A 19,370-nucleotide genomic window follows, 5' to 3' on the forward strand; every position below is an offset into this window, starting at 1 on the left:
TAAGTCAGGTTTTAATACATCATGTCACAGATTTGGCTTACATTTTTAATCACATACTAAATATTGGCTCTTACAGATAGCTCTATGTTAATTATAAATACAACTGTAACCGCTATAAGCATCCACATTTTAGATCTTCCTGCTAAAGGAAACATGAAGCAAATTGCATTGCCTTGGTCCTAAGGCAGGACCCTGAGGCTGACCTTACCTGGTCTCCAGATACACTTAGCAGAGGGGGCCACGCCACAGTAGAGCCCTTCATGCCATTTCCCAAACAGCCGGTGTACTACCTTCCCTTCCTGATCCATCACGACCCCCTGGACTTCATTCACATTGGAATTCCAATAGTTCACCTAGAAAAGCCAAACCCCAATCCCTTTAATAACATCAACCTACACGAATGTTTTCTTTACCTGAAGTCCCTCATTCAAGTAATTTCCAGAAATCTGGCTCAAAATATTTTACATATATGCAAGGTTGGCCTTTTGAGTGCAAGTTATATATATATATATATATATATATATATATATATATATATATATATATATATATATATATGGAGAGAGGGGGGAAAGGAGGGAGAGGGAAAAAGGGAAGAGAGGGGAAGAGGGGACAGAGAGACAGAGAGAGAGAGAGAGAGACAGAGACAGAGACAGAGACAGAGACAAAGAGAGAATACTACTATGTGGCCTAGGCTGCTTTACTTATGATCCTGCTTTACTTATGATCCTCCACGCAGTCTTCTGAATGCTACAGTGATAGCATGGTCATACAACGTAGAGAAAGCTAATAAGGTTTCTATCCTAAGAACCTAATATTAATTTACAAATTACTATTTTTTCTCTTAGATCTTTTTGTCTGAATTCTCCCATTACTCATGGATTTTAGTGAACTTCAATTGACCATGCTATAGAAATAGTTGGTGAATTCTATAACACACATAAGTGAACATGGAGGTAATGTTCTATGTTCTAATTCAGATGAGAGTAGCTGAGGGAAAATCATTGTATAGGCATTTCTGTTTATTTTCTTTATTGATTGATTGATTATGATTTATATACTTATTTTTTGTACTGGTCTTGGGGCTTGAACTCAGGGACTGCACACTGTCTCCGAGATTTTTGCTCAAGGTTAGCACTCTTACCACTGGAGCTATAGCTCCATTTCCAGCTTTTTTTTTTTTTTTTAAGCAATTAATTGAAGATAAGTGTGTCACAGTCTTTCCTGCCTGGGCTGCCTTCAAACCACAATTCTCAGGTCTCAGGCTTCTGAGTAGCTATGATTACAGGTGTGGGCCATTGGCACCTGGGTCTATAGACATTTCTTTTCTTTTTTGGGGGGGGAGGGGTCCAGTCGTGGGGCCTGAACTCTGGGCCTGGGCGCTGTCCCTCAGCTCTTCAGCTCAAGGCTAGCGCTCTACCACTTAAGCCACAATGCCACTTCCAGCTTTTTTTTTTTCTGCTTATATAGTGCTGAGGAATTGAACCCAGGGCCTCAAGCATGCAAGGCAAGCGCTCTACCACTGAGCCACCTCCCCAGCCCTCTATAGACATTTCTATCCAAACATATTTTCTGTTCAAAGTAATGCTTTTTGTTGAATTTTTCTGGCTTACCATAGTGGTGGGTTGGGTAAGCTCATACTGATGAGTCAGTAGCTGTCATCCTTATGCCTACTTTATTCAAGTATTCAGAAAGTGACAACTGCATTATCTCCCTAAAATCATTTTCTGGGTAATAGTCTCTCTAAAATATAATCACTTAAATACTATATTATAATCAAAATGCATTAGGGATAGATACAGAAGCCAGAAACTTGATACTGATGAGAAGAGTTATATGGAATCTTACTCAATGAACTACTGACTTGCTACTAAGAAGATTATTTAAGAAAATATTCATTATTTTCTGCTATAAAATAGCTTTTTTTATTTCTACATACCTTCTTATCATAAATGTCCTTAGGACTAAGGATGACACAGGACAGACTTACTTGATACTACTAAAGATAATGTTTTGTTTTTTTCCTTGGGACACATTTTACCTTCTTTATTCTATGATATTATTTACCTTGACAAATGTAAGTTTGCAAATGCAAACACTGCTTTTGGTATTTCTAATGGTTATTTCTCCATAATGTTCTATCCATCTTCTCCCACTGAGGATGTTGTGTATACACGTGGTGACTTTATTCCATACATAGTAATCTCCATACCTAGTAAAGAATAGCACATTGATTAAAAGCAATAAAGGTCACAAATATTATTGAATATGATGTTCCTACCAATGAAAATAATCATTGGGGAAAGTTTCCTTTTTCCTCATTTTTCTGTTCATTTCTTGACAGTTTCTATGTGGCCATAAATATATATGACATGATTTATTCACTTAAGGGACACTGAAGTGCTCTCTATATGTCTAAAGACAGAAAGTTGGCCAGGGCCTGTTTCTTATTCCTTTAAGGCTATCTGTATGGTACAGAAATATTAATACATAAACAAATATTCAAACATTTATATAGAGAGATCTACAAAGGAACACAGGAACACAGAGGGGAGATTTCTTAGGCCTCAGCACTGTCTGGAATGTTAATTGGTTGTCAGGGGAATGGCTTCAAACTCATGTTTGGAGATGGTAGAAAGGGCATGTGTAAGTCATAGGGGCCAGAAGAACACCAATTTCTGGGGGCCGGTGAATTGTGTGCTCTGGGTCAGTGGCTGTGTTGGGAGCTAGAGATGGAAAGGAGATGACTCAGAGCAGAGAGGCTTTGAGTGACCTACAAAAAGTCTACTTTTACTAGCAGACAATAGGTCATTGTGTAAGGATTGAAGAAGGTAAAGGCTTAATAAAGTCTCCTTTGAGAACACTGTTTCCTATACCACATATGAATAATTCTTTGGGAAAATAAATGACAAGCTTAACTAAGAAGACATAATTATAACCCAAATTCTGGAGAGTAAAGTTATAGAAATTTTCAAAGAACAAAATGATATAACTTCAAATCATATAGCTTTCTACATTATATATATATAAATAAATATTATTCAGAATAATGTAGGCATTGTTGGTATAATTAATGTAGGTACTGTTCAACAGTTGAACAAGAATTGAACAACAACAAAAATTGGTCTCAGTAAGAACATCAATTAATTTAAAAAGATTTATGAGAAATATCCCCCAGAACACTACCATAAAGTAATCCATCATTCATCATTGCGAAAATAACTTCAAAATGTAAAACAGATCCTGGACTTAAAGTTAAATTAAAAGTGTGGGTAAAAGAAATGGTTAGAGGAGAACCTTTTTGTTGTTGTTGTTGTTCAGTTATGGGGCTTAAACACAGGGCCTGGGCACTGTTCTTGTGCTTTTTTGCTCAAGGCTAACACTCTAACACTTTGAGCCACAGCACCAATTTTAGTTTTCTGGTGGTTAATTGCCAATAAGAGTCTCATGGACTTTCCTGCCCAGACTGGCTTTGAACCATGATCCTCAGATCTTATCTTCTTGAGGAACTAGGATTATATGTGTGAGCCACCAGCACCTGTCTGAGAATCTTTAATATAAAATGCAAATTAGCATGATAACTGGTACATGGTAGGCACCTGAGTTTTACTGATGAATGAAGGATGAAGGATATGAAGATATAAATGGAAGCTTTAGTAATATGTTGTCATTTAGTTTTGTGGGGTTCATATGCAAAACCTTTGGTGAAGGTAACAAGCTTTAGACATCTTAAAAAATAGAACCCTTACTATCTTCTAGTCAAAAATACCCATTTCTCATTTAGAAAGCCATCAAGAGTCCAAAAGGGAGAAGTTCTACCTACTTTGGAAGCATGACATTCAGTGTTCCCACAGGCAGGATTTCCATTGACTTTCCCCAGAACTTGTTTTTCCATCTGATATCTAAATGATACAGGCAGAAGACAAAAATATATACATCATATCTAATCATTTGTAGGTAAAAACTAACTTTTGTGTGATACTTTACAAAAGCTTTATTTATTTTTTTACGAAAAGCTTTTTTTTTTTTTGTCGGCCATGGGGCCTGAATTCTGGGCCTGGCTGATGTCCTTCAGCTCTTCAGCTCAAGGCTAGCGCGCTACCACTTGAGCCACAGCGCCACTTACGGCTTTTTCTGCTTATGTGGTGCTGAGGAATTGAACCCAGGGCCTCGTGCATGCAAGTCAAGCACTCTACCACTGAGCTACCCTCCCAGCCTCTTTTACAAAAAGCTTTTTATAATTAAAATTTGTTTTATACTTGGATTTACTTTATTTTATGTATTTATTTTTGGCCAGTCCTGGGGCTTGAACTCAGGGCCTGGGCACTGTCCCTGAGCTGCTTTTGCTTAAGGCTAGTACTCTACCACTTGAGCCACAGTGCCACTTCCATTTTTTTCTGTGTATGTGGTACTGAGGAATTGAACCCAGGACTTCATGCATGCTAGGCAAGCACTCTACCACTAAGCCACATTCCCAGTCCTATACTGTGGATTTGGCATGAGAATCTGAAGATGGCCCAAAGTGATGTGATCAGAAATAAACTTTACTGTCTGTCGGTGTCTCTATAATCATACTCCATATTTGTTTTCAACAAACAAAGCTAGGAGAATCCTGGAATAAGACATGAGTGTGTGCACATGTATTGTGCATTTGTAAATACACACAAACACAGACTCTACAATATTTAATGTTCAGAGAGTAATACATGCTAAGTTCTGCCTAAATGGTAAAAATAGCAAACATACGTATCAAGCCTGAGGTGTATGTAAAAATAATTGCAATATGGCAAGACCACTGATTTATGTATACATTTACCCCTGCACAGAATAGTTATATGACTTGAGAGAACAGTAGAGAAATGAAATATCTAAATACAGGTGGGAAGATACAGCCTGAGGCCTAGCAGTTCATCTCACATGATGGCTTACTGCTTTACTCAGATTTACTGGCACATTTATTAACAACCATCTCATCTCATTTTGGTGAATCAAGGGAGTTTAGTCCCATCTCTACAAAATTTCTGACTCTTGGTTATGGCCAATAATTATTTATTGTTCTATTTAACAATACAATGGTAGTTGTGATGCTTTATCATTTTGTGCATTTTTCAGCTAAGGAAATGCTTTTGAGAGGAGTTGTGCTGTGAACAATAAAAATCAGCCTTCTAAATGTAGAGAACTACTTAATGGTCAAGTTTATATACACACTCTTTTCTTTCTAATCATTTCAAATTTTATTTTACTTCGGAAAGGACAATGAACGTTTAGTAAATAGACTTCAATCCAAACCCCAGAACCCTAATGGAATTGGGTATAAATCACTTCCTTTGGTATCCATGGTAATAGTTCCATAATCTCCTTGGACACCAACATCTGCAGATAAAGGAGTCCTTTATATAATATGCAAATCATTTGCATATAATTTATATATACCCTCCTGTATACAAAGTCATCTCTAGAGCTTATATGCTTAGTATGATTTAAATGCTATATAAACAGTTGCTATACTACACTGCTTTGGTAATAAAAAAGCTGAGAAAAAAGTCTGTATGTTCAAAACAGATATAATTGCTTTCCAAATATTTTCCATCTGAAGTTGGTTAAGTTTGCAGATGGGGAGCTCATGGACATGTGGACTGACTGTGTGTCTAAACATACTTCCTCCTTCAAGAGGAAAATCTCTGCACACTTCAAGAGAAAGAAGGTTGGGCTATCACCTCTACATTACAGATGCAGACAAGTCACAGTAAGAGAAGGTAATGGCTGGCAGTCAGCACTGTACTCTGCTGTTCCACAGATCTAGGCTTTGCTTCCTAGATCAAGGATCTCATCCCTAATACAACATGGTTATATATTAAACCAGGACATTTAATTTCCAAAACTAAGCTCTACATGAATTACCAACATTTTTTGAGTTTCAAAGTCAGAAATCTAATTTGAGTAAATGTATTATCAGAAGACAGAAACTTTCCTATAGGGATATAAAACTGACTTTAAATTATTATTGAAATACAGACCTTGCCAAAACACAAAATTCTTTGATTCACAGTGACAGGCAGAAATGGGTGGATGATGGCTAACCTGGTAGATAAAAACAAAAAAAAGGCAATGAGAGCAGGGTTAAAATTTCTACAAATAATACTGTTTAAAAAAATTGAAATGGTTGTCTCTAATGAAAACTACAATTCTTCCATTTAGTATAGTTGTGAATTAATGCTTGTGAATTAGTCTCAAAGTGCAGAAGTAAATCTTAACTTTTAAGACTTAGTGCTTAAACACAGGGAATTTATGAACATTTGGTAGGGCTGAGATATCTTTTAACTGGTGTTATAACTCATCCCAAATGATAGTTATCAAAACTGTTTCATCACCAAACTGCCTTTGAAGACTGTTTTACCTACATAGAAACTTCACTTACTTGTTCTGAGAAAAATCGGAATCCTTTGTCTTCTCTAATGCATTCATAAGTCTCTCCAAGGACTGGGTTGAATGGCTTACTTCCTGCTCTGAAATAGGTGGAGCAATATCCTGAAACTGCAAATGCAGCAACAAGAACCTGTTAAAATATTCAAAAGAGGGACACAATATAGAGGAGTCTATTGCCAGCTGGGTCTGTTTGTCTCTATTCCTCTACATCTTCTTCAGTCCATGTTGATTTCATGCCATTTTCATTTTCAGTTAGTTGCCCCAAATCTTCTTCATCAGTGCACAAGGGGAAAGTAAGCTATCATGAGGTTAAATTATTCCTAAGGGAAGCTGCAGGTCAGAGGTCACATACTCTTCATTCATATGTGTACCCACTATCATGAGAGTTCAGAGGTAATAAAACCAGCTTACAGATTATGCCACATGTACCATCTTAACATTGTGTGTGGGTGTGGCTGCTGGTGCCTGTCCAAGAACAGGGTAAGTTCTCCACAGTCATGTGGAGTAAAGGGTAAAGTACCAACAGTAAGTTACTTTCTGAACAGATGGACTCCTTTGGCATTTAGAAAAGATGGTAAAACAAGGTCCAACAGGCTTTCAGCCTCTAAAAACTAATACATCTTTGCATCTTAACTTTACAGCATACACTTTAGGCTACTAAAAAGTAAAAAGACGTGGATATTCTAGTAAGAGTATCTGGCACCGTTTGGCCCTATTTGATGATGCAAACAGACTATTTTCTCCTTTATCTATGCAGTGAGAATGTTATAGGAAACATAAAATGTGTTATCATAATGGCTTGTAGCTTAGGCGTGGTCCCTGCAGGGCACTGCCCTGTCCTTTATTACCATGCGCTCATATGGATCATCTGTCTCCGATGCCTTGTCCAGTAGCTCACTGTACTCGATCTCCTCACAGAGATGCTGCAGGGTGTTGAGTGGCTCATTGAGTTCCACAGGCATAGAGACTTTTGACAGGTCTTTGCCAATGTTGTTCCTCAAGATATTCCACAAGTTAATGTTACTGGTGTCAGGGCAAGGGGCAGGCAGGCAAGTACGACGGCCATTCCGGAAGGCGCCTCCTGTAAGCTCCCCATTCAGGACTGGGGAGGGAGAATCACAGTGAGAGATACTTTGCTTTTCTAATTTTATAAAACTAGAGAGACAATAACTCAAATAATTCTGATTATAATGCATTTCTTTTTATTACACTCTCTCAAGAACCAAGTTATTTCTGTATGAGGTTGCCAACAAATGCACAAAGCATCAGTTTTTTAAAAAAGTAAACTACTGAATTTACTCAAATATTAAGACAAGTCAAATGGAAAATTAAATGTACATAATAAGTGAGGTAATTTTTTTTACTTCACCACATACCTAGTGGATGTCATGAGTACCTCAATGGACTATACATTATACAATTTATAGAACAATCAGTTGAAAAAAGAACAATTAAAGGTGATAAGGTGGATGACTGTTTATTAATTCACCAGTTTTATAATTAGAATAACCAAGACCAAATGATGCATACTTTGCCGAGAGATGTTGTCCGCAACACTAGTATTGTCTTCAGATATGTTATCACTCACATCACTGATGTAAGACTCATCATCTGATGCCTAAGAAAGGGAAGAACACAGAAGGAATCAGAATTCTTATGATTCTTGCCTGGACAGCTCAACTCATTAAAGGTCTAATAAAACTACAAAATACTAGCCATGCACCAGTGGCTTACATCTATACTCAATAGCTACTCAGGAGGCTGAGATCTTAGAATCACAGTCTGGAGCCAGTCCAAGCAGACAAATCCACAAGATTCTTATTTTCAACTAACCAGCAAAAAGCCAGAACTAAAGGTGTGGCTCAAGCAGTAAAGTGCCAGCAATGAGTGAAAAAGTCCAGCAAGAATGAGAAGCCCTGAATCAAAGCTCCAGGACTAATAAACAAAAACCAAGAAAAACCAAAATACTGCTGAAATGAGAAACAGATATAATAGTGGAAAATATATCTGGCTTATGTGTAAAGAACACTTAAGTCTTCTATGAACTGGTCACTGGTTATTTGAAAGGAGCCTGGTCTTTAGCACCTTGAACTAGTTATGGCAGAAGACTAGGGAATGCCAGTATACAGCTAGAGATATTTAAGGATAAAGCAGCAAGAATATACAGAAAGAAGTCCCCATGACTCTACCTAGATCTAGAAAAGGCTGCCCAGAGCAAGTGACATGTAAACTCTGGGTTGGAAAATGAAAATGGGGAGATGCACAGGAAGAAGGGAAAGTATGCAAAAGCAAGGACCATGAGAGAAGCATCTACCCTAAGAATGGCAGGAAGTTGAGAGTGGCAAGAAAGAGGGTGGGGGGAACAGAAAAAAAAAAAAAAAGGAACTGACAGTGATGGGCTTTTCAAGCCAATGTTTACATATAATCCCATGGGTTATTAAAAACCAACAAAAAGCGTCAGATTTAGTTTTCAGGAAGACTCTTGAAAGCTTTACTTTGAATACACACAGATCCAGGTAAAATAAATACATCCTAGAATCAGATCACTTCAGTGGGGATAGATAAGAAGAGATCAAGAATTAAGCTACTCTCCACGTGTCTGAAGGGATGTAAGTCTGTTTTCTGCAGTTTATATATGCACACCCATGCTTATAGTAGGTCTATTCACAAAAGATAATCTATGGAATCAGCCTATGTGCCCATTCATGGACTGATGAACTGAAATAGAAAATATGGAACAGGGCTGGGGCACGGCTCAGTGGTAAGAGCTCCTGCCTAGAATATGTGGAATATATCCACAATTGAGTATTATTTACCCATAAAAAACAATATAATTTAGTTTGCAGACAAATATATGGAACTTGACATTATCATGCTGATCAAAATGAGTTAGTCTCAGGCAAATAAATGACATAAATGTAAAAGGGGGACTTGACTGTGTGTGGAGAAAATTAACAGCAACGAGTAGGGTGGAAAGATAAGGTGAAAATGAGGGAACTGAATATGATTAAAGTACTTCATTTGAATTTACAAAAAAATAAAATCTAGGATAAACTTTATCCTGGAGGATAAAGGAGGGTAGGAGAGATAAGAAAGTGATAGATGATTAAAGTACATTCATTACCTGCACATACAGAACTATCACAATAACATCCCTATGTATAATTAATATAAACTAGTATGTAATATATAATTAACATATAGTATATGTAATAACGATAATATATTTTAATATAGCATAATAATTGTTATAATTACATAATATATACAATGATATAATTATAATAATAAATTACAATTACTATAAGCTAGTAAAAAGAGAATTGAGACACTAACATTATGAGGAAAACATGGATTAGTTCCACCTTAAAATAAAACAAAAAATAACATAAAAATAAAATTAAGGAAAAATATATCCCCTAAGAACAGATGAGAGAGGAGAGTTGGGGGTCTCCATTTATAACCAACCCATCCTGAACCAGCATCTTTCTACTCAATGGCTGACAGGTATGAACTACTGGGCTCAGTCACTGAGTGAGAAGTCTTGTGAACTTCAATGCCTGGTTGGCATCGAACCATTGATGCCCTAATCTCTGCCTCTTAAATCACTAGAATTACAGGCTTGAGTCACCAAACACAGCTACATCATCTTTTGTAAACTATCTAATATGTATAAGATATCTCTATAACATCTGAATTTCATCTTTTGTGAATTTATTTTCTAATCTTTCACATATTTTTCTGCCATCATACAAACTGTGTATTTTTTTCTGGCTTGCAATTTAGTTTGTAACTGTTTATTCCAAAGATTTTTGCCCTTAAAAGTTCTAAATTTGTGTGTAATGAAAACAATTAGTCTTTATTTGGAAGGTTTCTGGGATTATTGCTAATGTTTTTAAAATTAGGGTTGAAAAGAACTCATATATTGAGAGTGAAGCTCCAGGACAATGAGTGCATGCATGGATGATTAATAGGTGTTTTGCTTTTGCACACAGAGGAAATCTACAAAGATAGAAAAATAATAGTATTTTTTTTCTGATTCATATCTGCACTACACCTCACTCCCATTCTTTCCATTGACTGCAACACTGCTGAAGGGTAAACTACCAGGCCAACTAGAAAAACTAACTTTGTTAGCTTGACAGAGAAAACAGGTACATCAAACTTTCCCACACAATGTCTCTGAAAATAGCTAATTATATATTATATTCAATTATATCTGAGGGAACAAAAACTTGAATTCCTACTACATGAATATATATTTTTTGAACCTTTGTGAAGGAAACTCTTGTATTTCTGCTACAGAAAGCTAAAAACAAGAATACCTCTTCAATTTCTGTCTGTCCCATTAATCTATGTCATCAAAATGATTCAATATTATTGGCATAGAAGAATTCTGCAATGATGGCAGGATGTGTGCATGTCATATATGTTTGTGCAGTAGCTGAGTCTGGGCTGTTCTGACAAGTCCTCCTGTAGGGAGGCCAAGGATTTGTGAGATTATACTAAAAGTCAAGAAATCCTAGAGGCAAATACTCTTTTTATGAACTTCAGGACTGAATGAGTTCAAGAACTATTATTTCCTAAATTTCAGGCATGTAGCATTACACAAACAAGTTTTTTAAGAGCAGAGACAAGTCAAGTAGATCATTCGAGAAATTAAGAGACCATTTGAAAAGTGTCAACCGGATTTATTTCATGCACTTATGTTTTGAAATTAATTTATTATTATTATTATTTTTGTTGTTGTTGTTGGTTGTGGGGCTTGAACTCTGGGCTTGTGCCCTGTCCCTGCACTCTTCAGCTCAAGGCAAGTATGCTCTGCCACTTAAGCCACAGCGCCACTTCCAAAATTTATTTATTTTTAAACAATATCTTTAAGCAGTTGTACAATGGATTTTTAATTTAAAAAGTCTAGTTTTGTACACAAATGCATCTTGATCAGTGTCACACCTTAAGGAGATTCCTACCTGCCCCCCTTTTTTCTTCTTCTTTTTTTTATTGTGAAAATACTGTACAGAGGGGTTACAATTACATGGGCAAGATAATGAGTACATTTCTTATCAAGCATTGTAGCTTCCTCCTTTGTTTCCCCTTCCCATCCTCCTCCCACCCCCCCCTACCAAATCCTCCCCCTCCCCCCTTTTTTGTGTATTCCAGTCCTGGGACTTGGGCCTGAGCACTGTCCCTGAGTTTTTAGGTTCAAGGCTAGTATCCTACTACTTGAGCCACATCCTACTTTCTACTTCGATGATTAATTGGAAATAGGAGTCTCACAGACTTTTCTGCCCAGGCTGGCTTTGAACCATGATCCTCCAATCTCAGCCTCCTAAGAAGCTAGGATTACATGTATGAGCTCCTGGTGCTTGGCAAGGAGACCATTTGTTTTTAAAGGAGAAGGAAACTCATCAGGTAAAGTGCATTAATAAATGGTCCCAAAATAGAGTGTTTCCCTAGTGATGGAAAATGTCAATGTGAATCAAGTAATACCCAGATGCTCTTTAGAATAATGATAGGTCATGGTACTAAAAGCTTTCCTTCCATTATTCCATTCATAAATATTTATTGAATACTAGCTCTGGGCTCAGCAGACTGTCACTGTGCTGGAGATAAGAGTGGTGAGGTCTTTGCCCTCGTGAAACTTATACTCTAATGGGAGAGGCACAGGAGACAAGTGAAATACAAGAAATATTTGTGTGTTAAGCAGTATATCTTGTGAAATAAAAGGCTCAAGCCATAGGAATGGCATTCATTCCTTTATGGTGTGGGTTGTAGGATTCTCTCTTTTCTACAGCAAGGGATACCAGTGTCTTCAGCAGATCAATAATTGCAGGAACCATTCTGTTGGCTGTTGGAAGGTTCAGAATAACAGAAGTAGCACAAGGTTACACCTGAGAACTAGGATCATATTTGAAAGGGTCTCTGAGTGATAGCTATGCATGTAGATTGTCACCCTAAGAAACTTGGGGGGTAGGGGATAGAGTGGCCTTTTAGAAGTGTCAATCAGATGGTGGCTCACACCTGTAATCCTGGCTACTCAGGAGGCTAATCTGAGGATCATGGTTTAAAGCTAGCTGAGGCAAGAAAGTCCATGAAACTCTTATCACCACTAAACTACTCAGAAAAAGCCAGAAGTGGTGCTGTGGCTCAAGTGGTAGAGTGTTAGCCTCGAGCACAATGAGGCTCAGGGACAGCTCCCAGCCTTGAGTTCAAATCCGAGGAATGGCAAAAAAAAAAAAAAAAAATGTGAATCAGGTTTCAATTTAAAAAGTACAGGTTTGTATACAAATGCATCTTGATCAGTTTTCACCCCTTCAGGAGACATTTTTTCCTTTTTCTTTTGTGTGTATGTGTGTGATTGTGTGTGTGCCATTCCTGGGGCTTGAACTCAGGGTCTGAGTTTTTGTGCTCAAATAGAACCAGTTATGGGACTAACTGGGTACCAGGGAAGAAAATGATCAGTTATTGGGTTGGAGCAGTGGCAGTGAAGCTTCAAGGAAACAATGGATCTGAGAAGTTGCAGGATTTGATGAAAGGATTGGTATGCATGGTAGGAAGAGATAAAAGGGGTGAACAAAAGTAGCCAAGTATTTGATGTTAACACCTGAGTAGAGCCTTAAGATAGTAAACCAGTTGTAGGGGTGGGTTATTTTTAGTCTTTGGAGGTAGACAGTGACTATGAAAAGGGTTTGTTGAGTACATTTTTTTGGAATGCTGAATTAAAGATTCTGTGAACACCAAAGTAGTAAAGTCTAACAGGTAGCTGGCTATGTGGATTTTGAAGTGACTCTCTCCAAATCTACTCTGTCCTTGAGTTTTAGACTTGGCTATCCAAATACCTGAGAGATCACCCCAAGAGGTCCAACAAACTCATGATGCCTAAAAGTAAATGTATTATTTTCACGTTGAATACTACTTCCTCATTTCTCTGTCATTAGACTCACTCTTCCCCTTTGGACTGATGCAATAATTTGTTCCAAATCTTCATTTCTATATCCATAGTGACTAATGAAACTGATACCTGGACACCCAGCTAGATATACACCAAGAACTTGGGCCCAGGAGATAGCTTATTGGATGATGGGTCTGAGCTCATATACTATGCAATCACACTTGACTGCAACCTGACTGAAGAAGGGTAGGGGGTTGATTAGTAATGGAGGCTCAGAAGAAGTCAGCCCCCAAAATTCTACTACCCAGGAGGCTTAGAAAGGAGGGTTGCAAATTTAGGGCTAGCTTGTGCAACAAAATGAGACCTTGTCTCAAGACAAAAAAAGAAAATTCTGGTAGCATGTCTCTGGCATGATATACTAAACACCTGTCCACATGACAAGGTAGAGATTCTGATCTCCTCAACAAAGGGAAGGGAGTTAAAATTCCTGATCCTCTTATCCTGTGGTTCACTCAACTCACTTTTCCTTTTCATTGCTCCCCAAGTAACCTTCCTGACAGCAAGATTAAGCTTGTCATGCAGATTTGTCTATAGGGAATATAGAAAGCAGGATTATCCTTTCCCTCTATAATACTAATTATCATTACAATAATTAAATTACTCCTCTGGCTTCTAATGGAAGTATCCGTGAATATGTTTAATGCATGCCTGGAGATCTGAGAGACAGGTGTATGTCTTGGATACTAAAAGATTCAGCATCTGATACAAGATTCTATTTTACGAAGTGATACTTGTTCATTATTTCCTTTTCTTTTCCACTTCTTTCACTTAAAACATCCTCAAAATTTCCAACACCCCAAATTAACTACTAGTATTTGTTAGTATGTTTCCTCTGATTTTCTATATATATAGAAATAACGTTTAGCAACTATCATTTTTTTTTGTAAAAATGCAATGCAGATTTTCAAATTGCAAAATATCTAATAGTTCATGTGGGAGTTTTGTTTTCTGTGCAAGAAACCAAATGACAAGAAAATAAGCAAAAAAATTAAAATATATCTGAATATGTTTTAGTAACAGAACTAATTTCTGCAACCTGGTCAAGACAGTGATTCTTCATTTCCAAAACATTTTCAAAACTCATGAAAATGAACAACAATCTAATGAAGCTTTTGTGGTGGCCAATGGCTAACCTTCACAAACTGTAATTCTCCAAATAGATATGCGCAAACCATCATCTTTCTAAACTCAAATTTGTGTCAATGCCTAGATACATGATATGTATGCTTCTGCATGCACTAATGTTGATTTTCTAATTCTCCCATTTTTTTTAAGGAATGTTTATTCTCTTGTTTTTTTTTCTCTTTATTTTGCTTATGTGGTGCTGAGGAATCGAACCCAGGGCCTCATGCGTGCAAGGCAAGCACTCTACCACTGAGCCACCTTCCCAGCCCCTCTAATTCTCCCATTTTTATCCTACATTTAATTAGCTAGTTTACCTCTACTCAGCCATCAACTATTTGGTTAATTTGAAATATGATTCGTGGAAAAAAATGAGAATGAATGTTTTATTCTCTCCCTTTATGCATCAAATCTAAGAAAAATAATTTGAAGCTCAGAAGTGTTGTCAAGAACTCAGTAAACAGCAACTGATGCACTTTGCATGTTTTTGGCTGTCCTGCAATTGGAGCACCTATGATGGAAACAAATATAACCATAGCTTTTGTTTAACACAAACTCACATTCACAAGCAGTAGAGGTTGACATATCCAGGAATCTTACCTCATTCTCTGATGAGCTTGCGGACAGAAGCACCTCTTGAGCATCAAAAAACTCAGATACGGACTCTGACATGGATAGGCGGCTCTCATTGGCTACTTGTTGTGACAGGGGGAGACTGACATGGATTTGCTCACCAGGCTATTACAGAAAGGAAAGACATATGGTTTAATGTGTGTGTGTGTGTGTGTGTGTGTGTGTGTGTGTGTGTGTGTGTGTGTGTGTGTCTGTGTGTGTGTGTGTGTGTGTGTGTGTGTGTGTTTCTGCCTTCTGGCAGAGAAGATACTTTTTTTGTGACCATGGAGTTGGACCTTGTACTTGCTCTGTGTGCTTGCTTTGCAAGTGCTCTACTTTGAGCCATGCCTCCAGCCTTGCTTTGTGTTGGTTATTTTAGAAATGGAGTCTCATGGACTTTTCTGCAGGAGTTGGCTTTAAGCTTGGATCCTCTAAATCTCAGCCTCCTGAGTAGCTAGGATTCCATGCCTGAGCCAAACTGGTATGTAGCAAGAATAGCTATTTCTTCACTTTAGTTGGATCTCTATAGTAAGAATAGTGACACTTTCTACTACATACAATTCATTCTATGTCTAATGACTCCAAAAGGTGTAGTTGAGAGATGTTGGATGTTGACTTGATTTAAAATCCCTGCTCAATTGACAGTAAATGAAACTTAACAGGGTAAGCCTCTATTAACAGAACTGGTGCTTAAAAGCTGCTTTTCCTGGGCTTACAAATTAAATTAAAAGCAGGAGAAATGCTTTGCACCTCTGCCTTCATTTCGTATGTGCTTCTGCTCTAAGCCATTTCTCTGTAGTCACTTTGCAATCACTTTCCAATCATCTTAGCTGCCAGGAAATAGAGTATTGACTGATAATATCTACGACAAGGGAACAAACTACTGCTGTGAAGCCTCAGAACCTCCTCAGAACAGACCACTGACTATGGGAGGAGGATGTTTATTTTGACTGCCATAACAACTTCCCCAGAACCCTCCCCAAACAAGGACTGAAATAATAGTCAGCCAGGCCACACTTTGACCACTGTTTAATAATTATGCATACATATCTCATTCTCCCCCTAGTTTTTGTCTATGAAGCCTAAAATTCATGTCTGTACCCTAAACACAGCTAAAGATACATTGAATTGCTATTTGTTCATTCTCTGTCTTTTACCATAAACATTTGGCATAAAGAGGTGAGCGACCAAACCTGACACATAGAACTTCTGGAGTTTGGGTCTGAGATCTATAAATTCTGATTTCTATTAACAATCTGAATTGATTATACAAATTCACTCTTTTATTCTTAAGCTTGTCATTACTAGTCATGTTCTAGTTAGGTATATCAAACCTCAAGAAGTACCTATAAAAACTGATAGAGACATTCTAAGAAAATGACAGCTAAGACAATTTTTGAGATAGAATATAAAAAATCATTTTCCAATTAGGTGATAAATTTTGGCCAATAAAACATGACCATATTTCAAATAAAATATTAGATTTTGTTCAATAAGTGATAAATGATTGTTATCAAGGAAGCTATTTGTTTTAATCACAAAATATGCAAGAATATATACTATACATATATTCTACTGCACACTTTAGGTTGAAAGAAGATTCCCATTGAGGATTATTAAATAAGTTTTTTTTACTGTATTTTTTATTGAAAAGGTGATGAGCAGGGTGGTTTTACAGTTAAATAAGCACATTTGTGTACATAAGTACATTTGTTTTATTAAATAAGTTTTTACCGATAAATTTTAGAAAGACTTCCAGATTGTGCATAGTGGTGAATACAAAAGTCAGCAGAGATGAAGGCTATCGGGGCACATGGAAGCAGCTGCAGGCAACTTAATCAAAGATAGGCTACTTTGGGATAGTATATCCTAAGCAGTTAGGTAGTAGAACCAACTCTCAAACTTGTAGATTTCTAACAAACTATAGGTCTTTTTGTTTGTTTGTTTGTTTTGGGTCGGTGGTAGGGCTTGAACTCTGGGCCTGGGCGCTGTCCCTCAGCTCTTCAGCTAAAGGCTAGTGCTCTACTACTTAAGCCACAGCACCTCTTCTGGTTTTCTGGTGGTTTATTGGAGATAAGAGTCTCACAGACTTTCCTGCCAGGGCTGGTTTGAACTGCGATTCTCAGATCTCAGCCTCCTGAGTAGCTAGGATTACAGGCATGAGCCACTGACGCCTGGCTACTACAGGTCTTTAATGCAAAGAAGATGCTAGTATTAGTTAAAACTCTCATCATCACTGTGTTGAAAAGTATGAGTTCTAAGGGCCATAACAGCAGTTTTATAAAAGGTTCAGACAGAATTACATGTTGTTCAGCCAAAATTTGAATTATTCTTTTTTCCCCCTTTTTTATTGTCAAGATGATACACACAGGAGTTTCAGTTATATAAGTAAGGTGATAAGTACATTTTTTAAAATCAAATTTGTTACCTCTTTCCTCATTTTTCTCCTACTTTCCCTCCCTCCCCACCCCCCCATCTACTATTATTTCTTGAAATGGAATAATAATTGGAACATTTACCTTAGAGTGTTGCTGTCAGTACCAAATTGGACAATACATGAAAGATTAGTACAATTCCTAGTACACAGTGAATATTCACTTGACAACTGTTAACTATTAATTATAATAATAGAAGCTGCAGTAGCATAATTAGTGTTGTTGTAGCAATTTTACATGACTTCTGTCTTTAGATAGTTCTTTCTAACCAAACTTTAAGAAAATTTTTATGTAACAACATTTTTACAACAGTTAGAATATGCCTGTTCCTAACACTGGCCATTTGATCCTATTGAATGAGAGAGATATAAGAAAATTAGGCTGGAGTAGATAAATAAATATCTGGTGACATCATATGAACAGAGGAATAAAAATAGACACTGACACCAGGAACCAATTATGTCATGTGTGTACATCCATTACTCAAAAGAACAGTGAACCGTCAGTGATACTAATATTTATGGGGAGAATCCCATTACAGTGAATTAACTGTATTGAAATAAAACATGCACTAATTCTATATCTATGAAATAGGTATTTTATGTCCATTGAAAACAAATCTTACCTCATCTGGGCTAGGAATAATATTTACACTGACAACCTGATCACAAATAATAGACTCTGAATGTATTCTGTTCAGCCGACTCCTTAGTTCAGCATTCTGGTTTAGTGCCTTAAAAGAACAAAAACTGAAATTGTAATTGCCCATTAACAAACATAAAACAGAACAAGAATACAGGTACAGCTTTAACAGCAAAGTCTCTCATGTTCTTAGCCAACTTTTGGAGTCATCACGAGCCAGATCCTATCAGTAAGTAAAAAATAAATAGCTCAGAAGTCAGTTAATAATTTTTTGACAATTATTATTACTACCTAGTAGATTATTGAACTGAAAGAATTTATGCTCATAATCAAAATGACACAGAGGAATTTTCTCTCCCTTAGAGGCAGGCCTATTACATATCAACCCAGTCTACCACCACATATATATTACCTTTTATAGTTGTGGATGAAAACTAATGACATTTTGGGTCTTTTGGTCTCTCTTTTACTTGATCTAAAGTTTAGGAATCATTTCAAAGTTAAGCAATTAGCTTAAAAATTATTTGGAAATGGAATGAATAAAAATGTGCTGAATATAAAGAATTGTATTTTATCTGGTTAAAGAAAATAGCTGCATTTTTATATTCTAGGACTGCTTAGTAAATACATGAGAACACTGCAGCAGAACAAATGCTTACAGACCAAATGCTGCCTCCACTGAACAGAGAAGACACTGATGATTATGATAAAAGAACAAAACACCAATAGGAAGCCAACTCTAAGATGGCTACATCACACTATGTTTCCCACACCATAAACAAGCAGTAAAACACCACTTGCTCTAACACAGTGTGTGCAGTAACTACATTGATTGCAAGAACAGAATAGCTTTATATAAGCACGACTCCCATGGAAAAAAGTACAATGAACTATCTGGGGATGCACATGATATTGATCTGATGCATAAGAATACACTGAATTTCTTTTTTCTTTTTTCAAGATATGGTCTCTCTCTCTCTCTCTCTCTCTCTCTCTCTCTCTCTCTCTCTCTATATATATATATATATGTATATATATTTTTATATGTACCTCAGATGGTCCTTGAACTCACTACACACACACACACATACACACACAAATACACACACACACACACACACACACACACACATATCCAGGCTGTCTTTCTTTTTTTCTCCCCTTTGCAGTACTAGGGTTTG

At 37.0% G+C, this 19,370-nt stretch overlaps 1 protein-coding gene across 10 annotated transcripts in view; it reads right to left on the reverse strand.

The window, feature by feature from the left end:
* Osbpl6 (oxysterol binding protein like 6) overlaps positions 1-19,370 on the reverse strand; it is a 190,143-nt gene that overhangs the window by 5,315 nt on the left and 165,458 nt on the right. For all 10 annotated transcript variants that reach the window (XM_070020161.1, XM_070020210.1, XM_070020202.1 and 7 more), the window contains 9 exons: positions 18,173-18,280; positions 15,101-15,238; positions 7,957-8,044; positions 7,275-7,528; positions 6,419-6,556; positions 6,018-6,081; positions 3,824-3,902; positions 2,068-2,212; positions 209-353 (listed from right to left, as the gene is read on the reverse strand). In XM_070020161.1, the coding sequence (XP_069876262.1) occupies positions 209-353; positions 2,068-2,212; positions 3,824-3,902; positions 6,018-6,081; positions 6,419-6,556; positions 7,275-7,528; positions 7,957-8,044; positions 15,101-15,238; positions 18,173-18,280 (1,159 nt within the window). The remainder of the gene's footprint in view (positions 1-208; positions 354-2,067; positions 2,213-3,823; positions 3,903-6,017; positions 6,082-6,418; positions 6,557-7,274; positions 7,529-7,956; positions 8,045-15,100; positions 15,239-18,172; positions 18,281-19,370) is intronic.

Source organism: Dipodomys merriami, unplaced genomic scaffold, assembly GCF_024711535.1.
Source record: "Dipodomys merriami isolate MVZ:Mamm:240054 unplaced genomic scaffold, mDipMer1.0.p SCAF_1, whole genome shotgun sequence".
Classification (NCBI taxonomy): Eukaryota; Metazoa; Chordata; class Mammalia; order Rodentia; family Heteromyidae; genus Dipodomys; species Dipodomys merriami.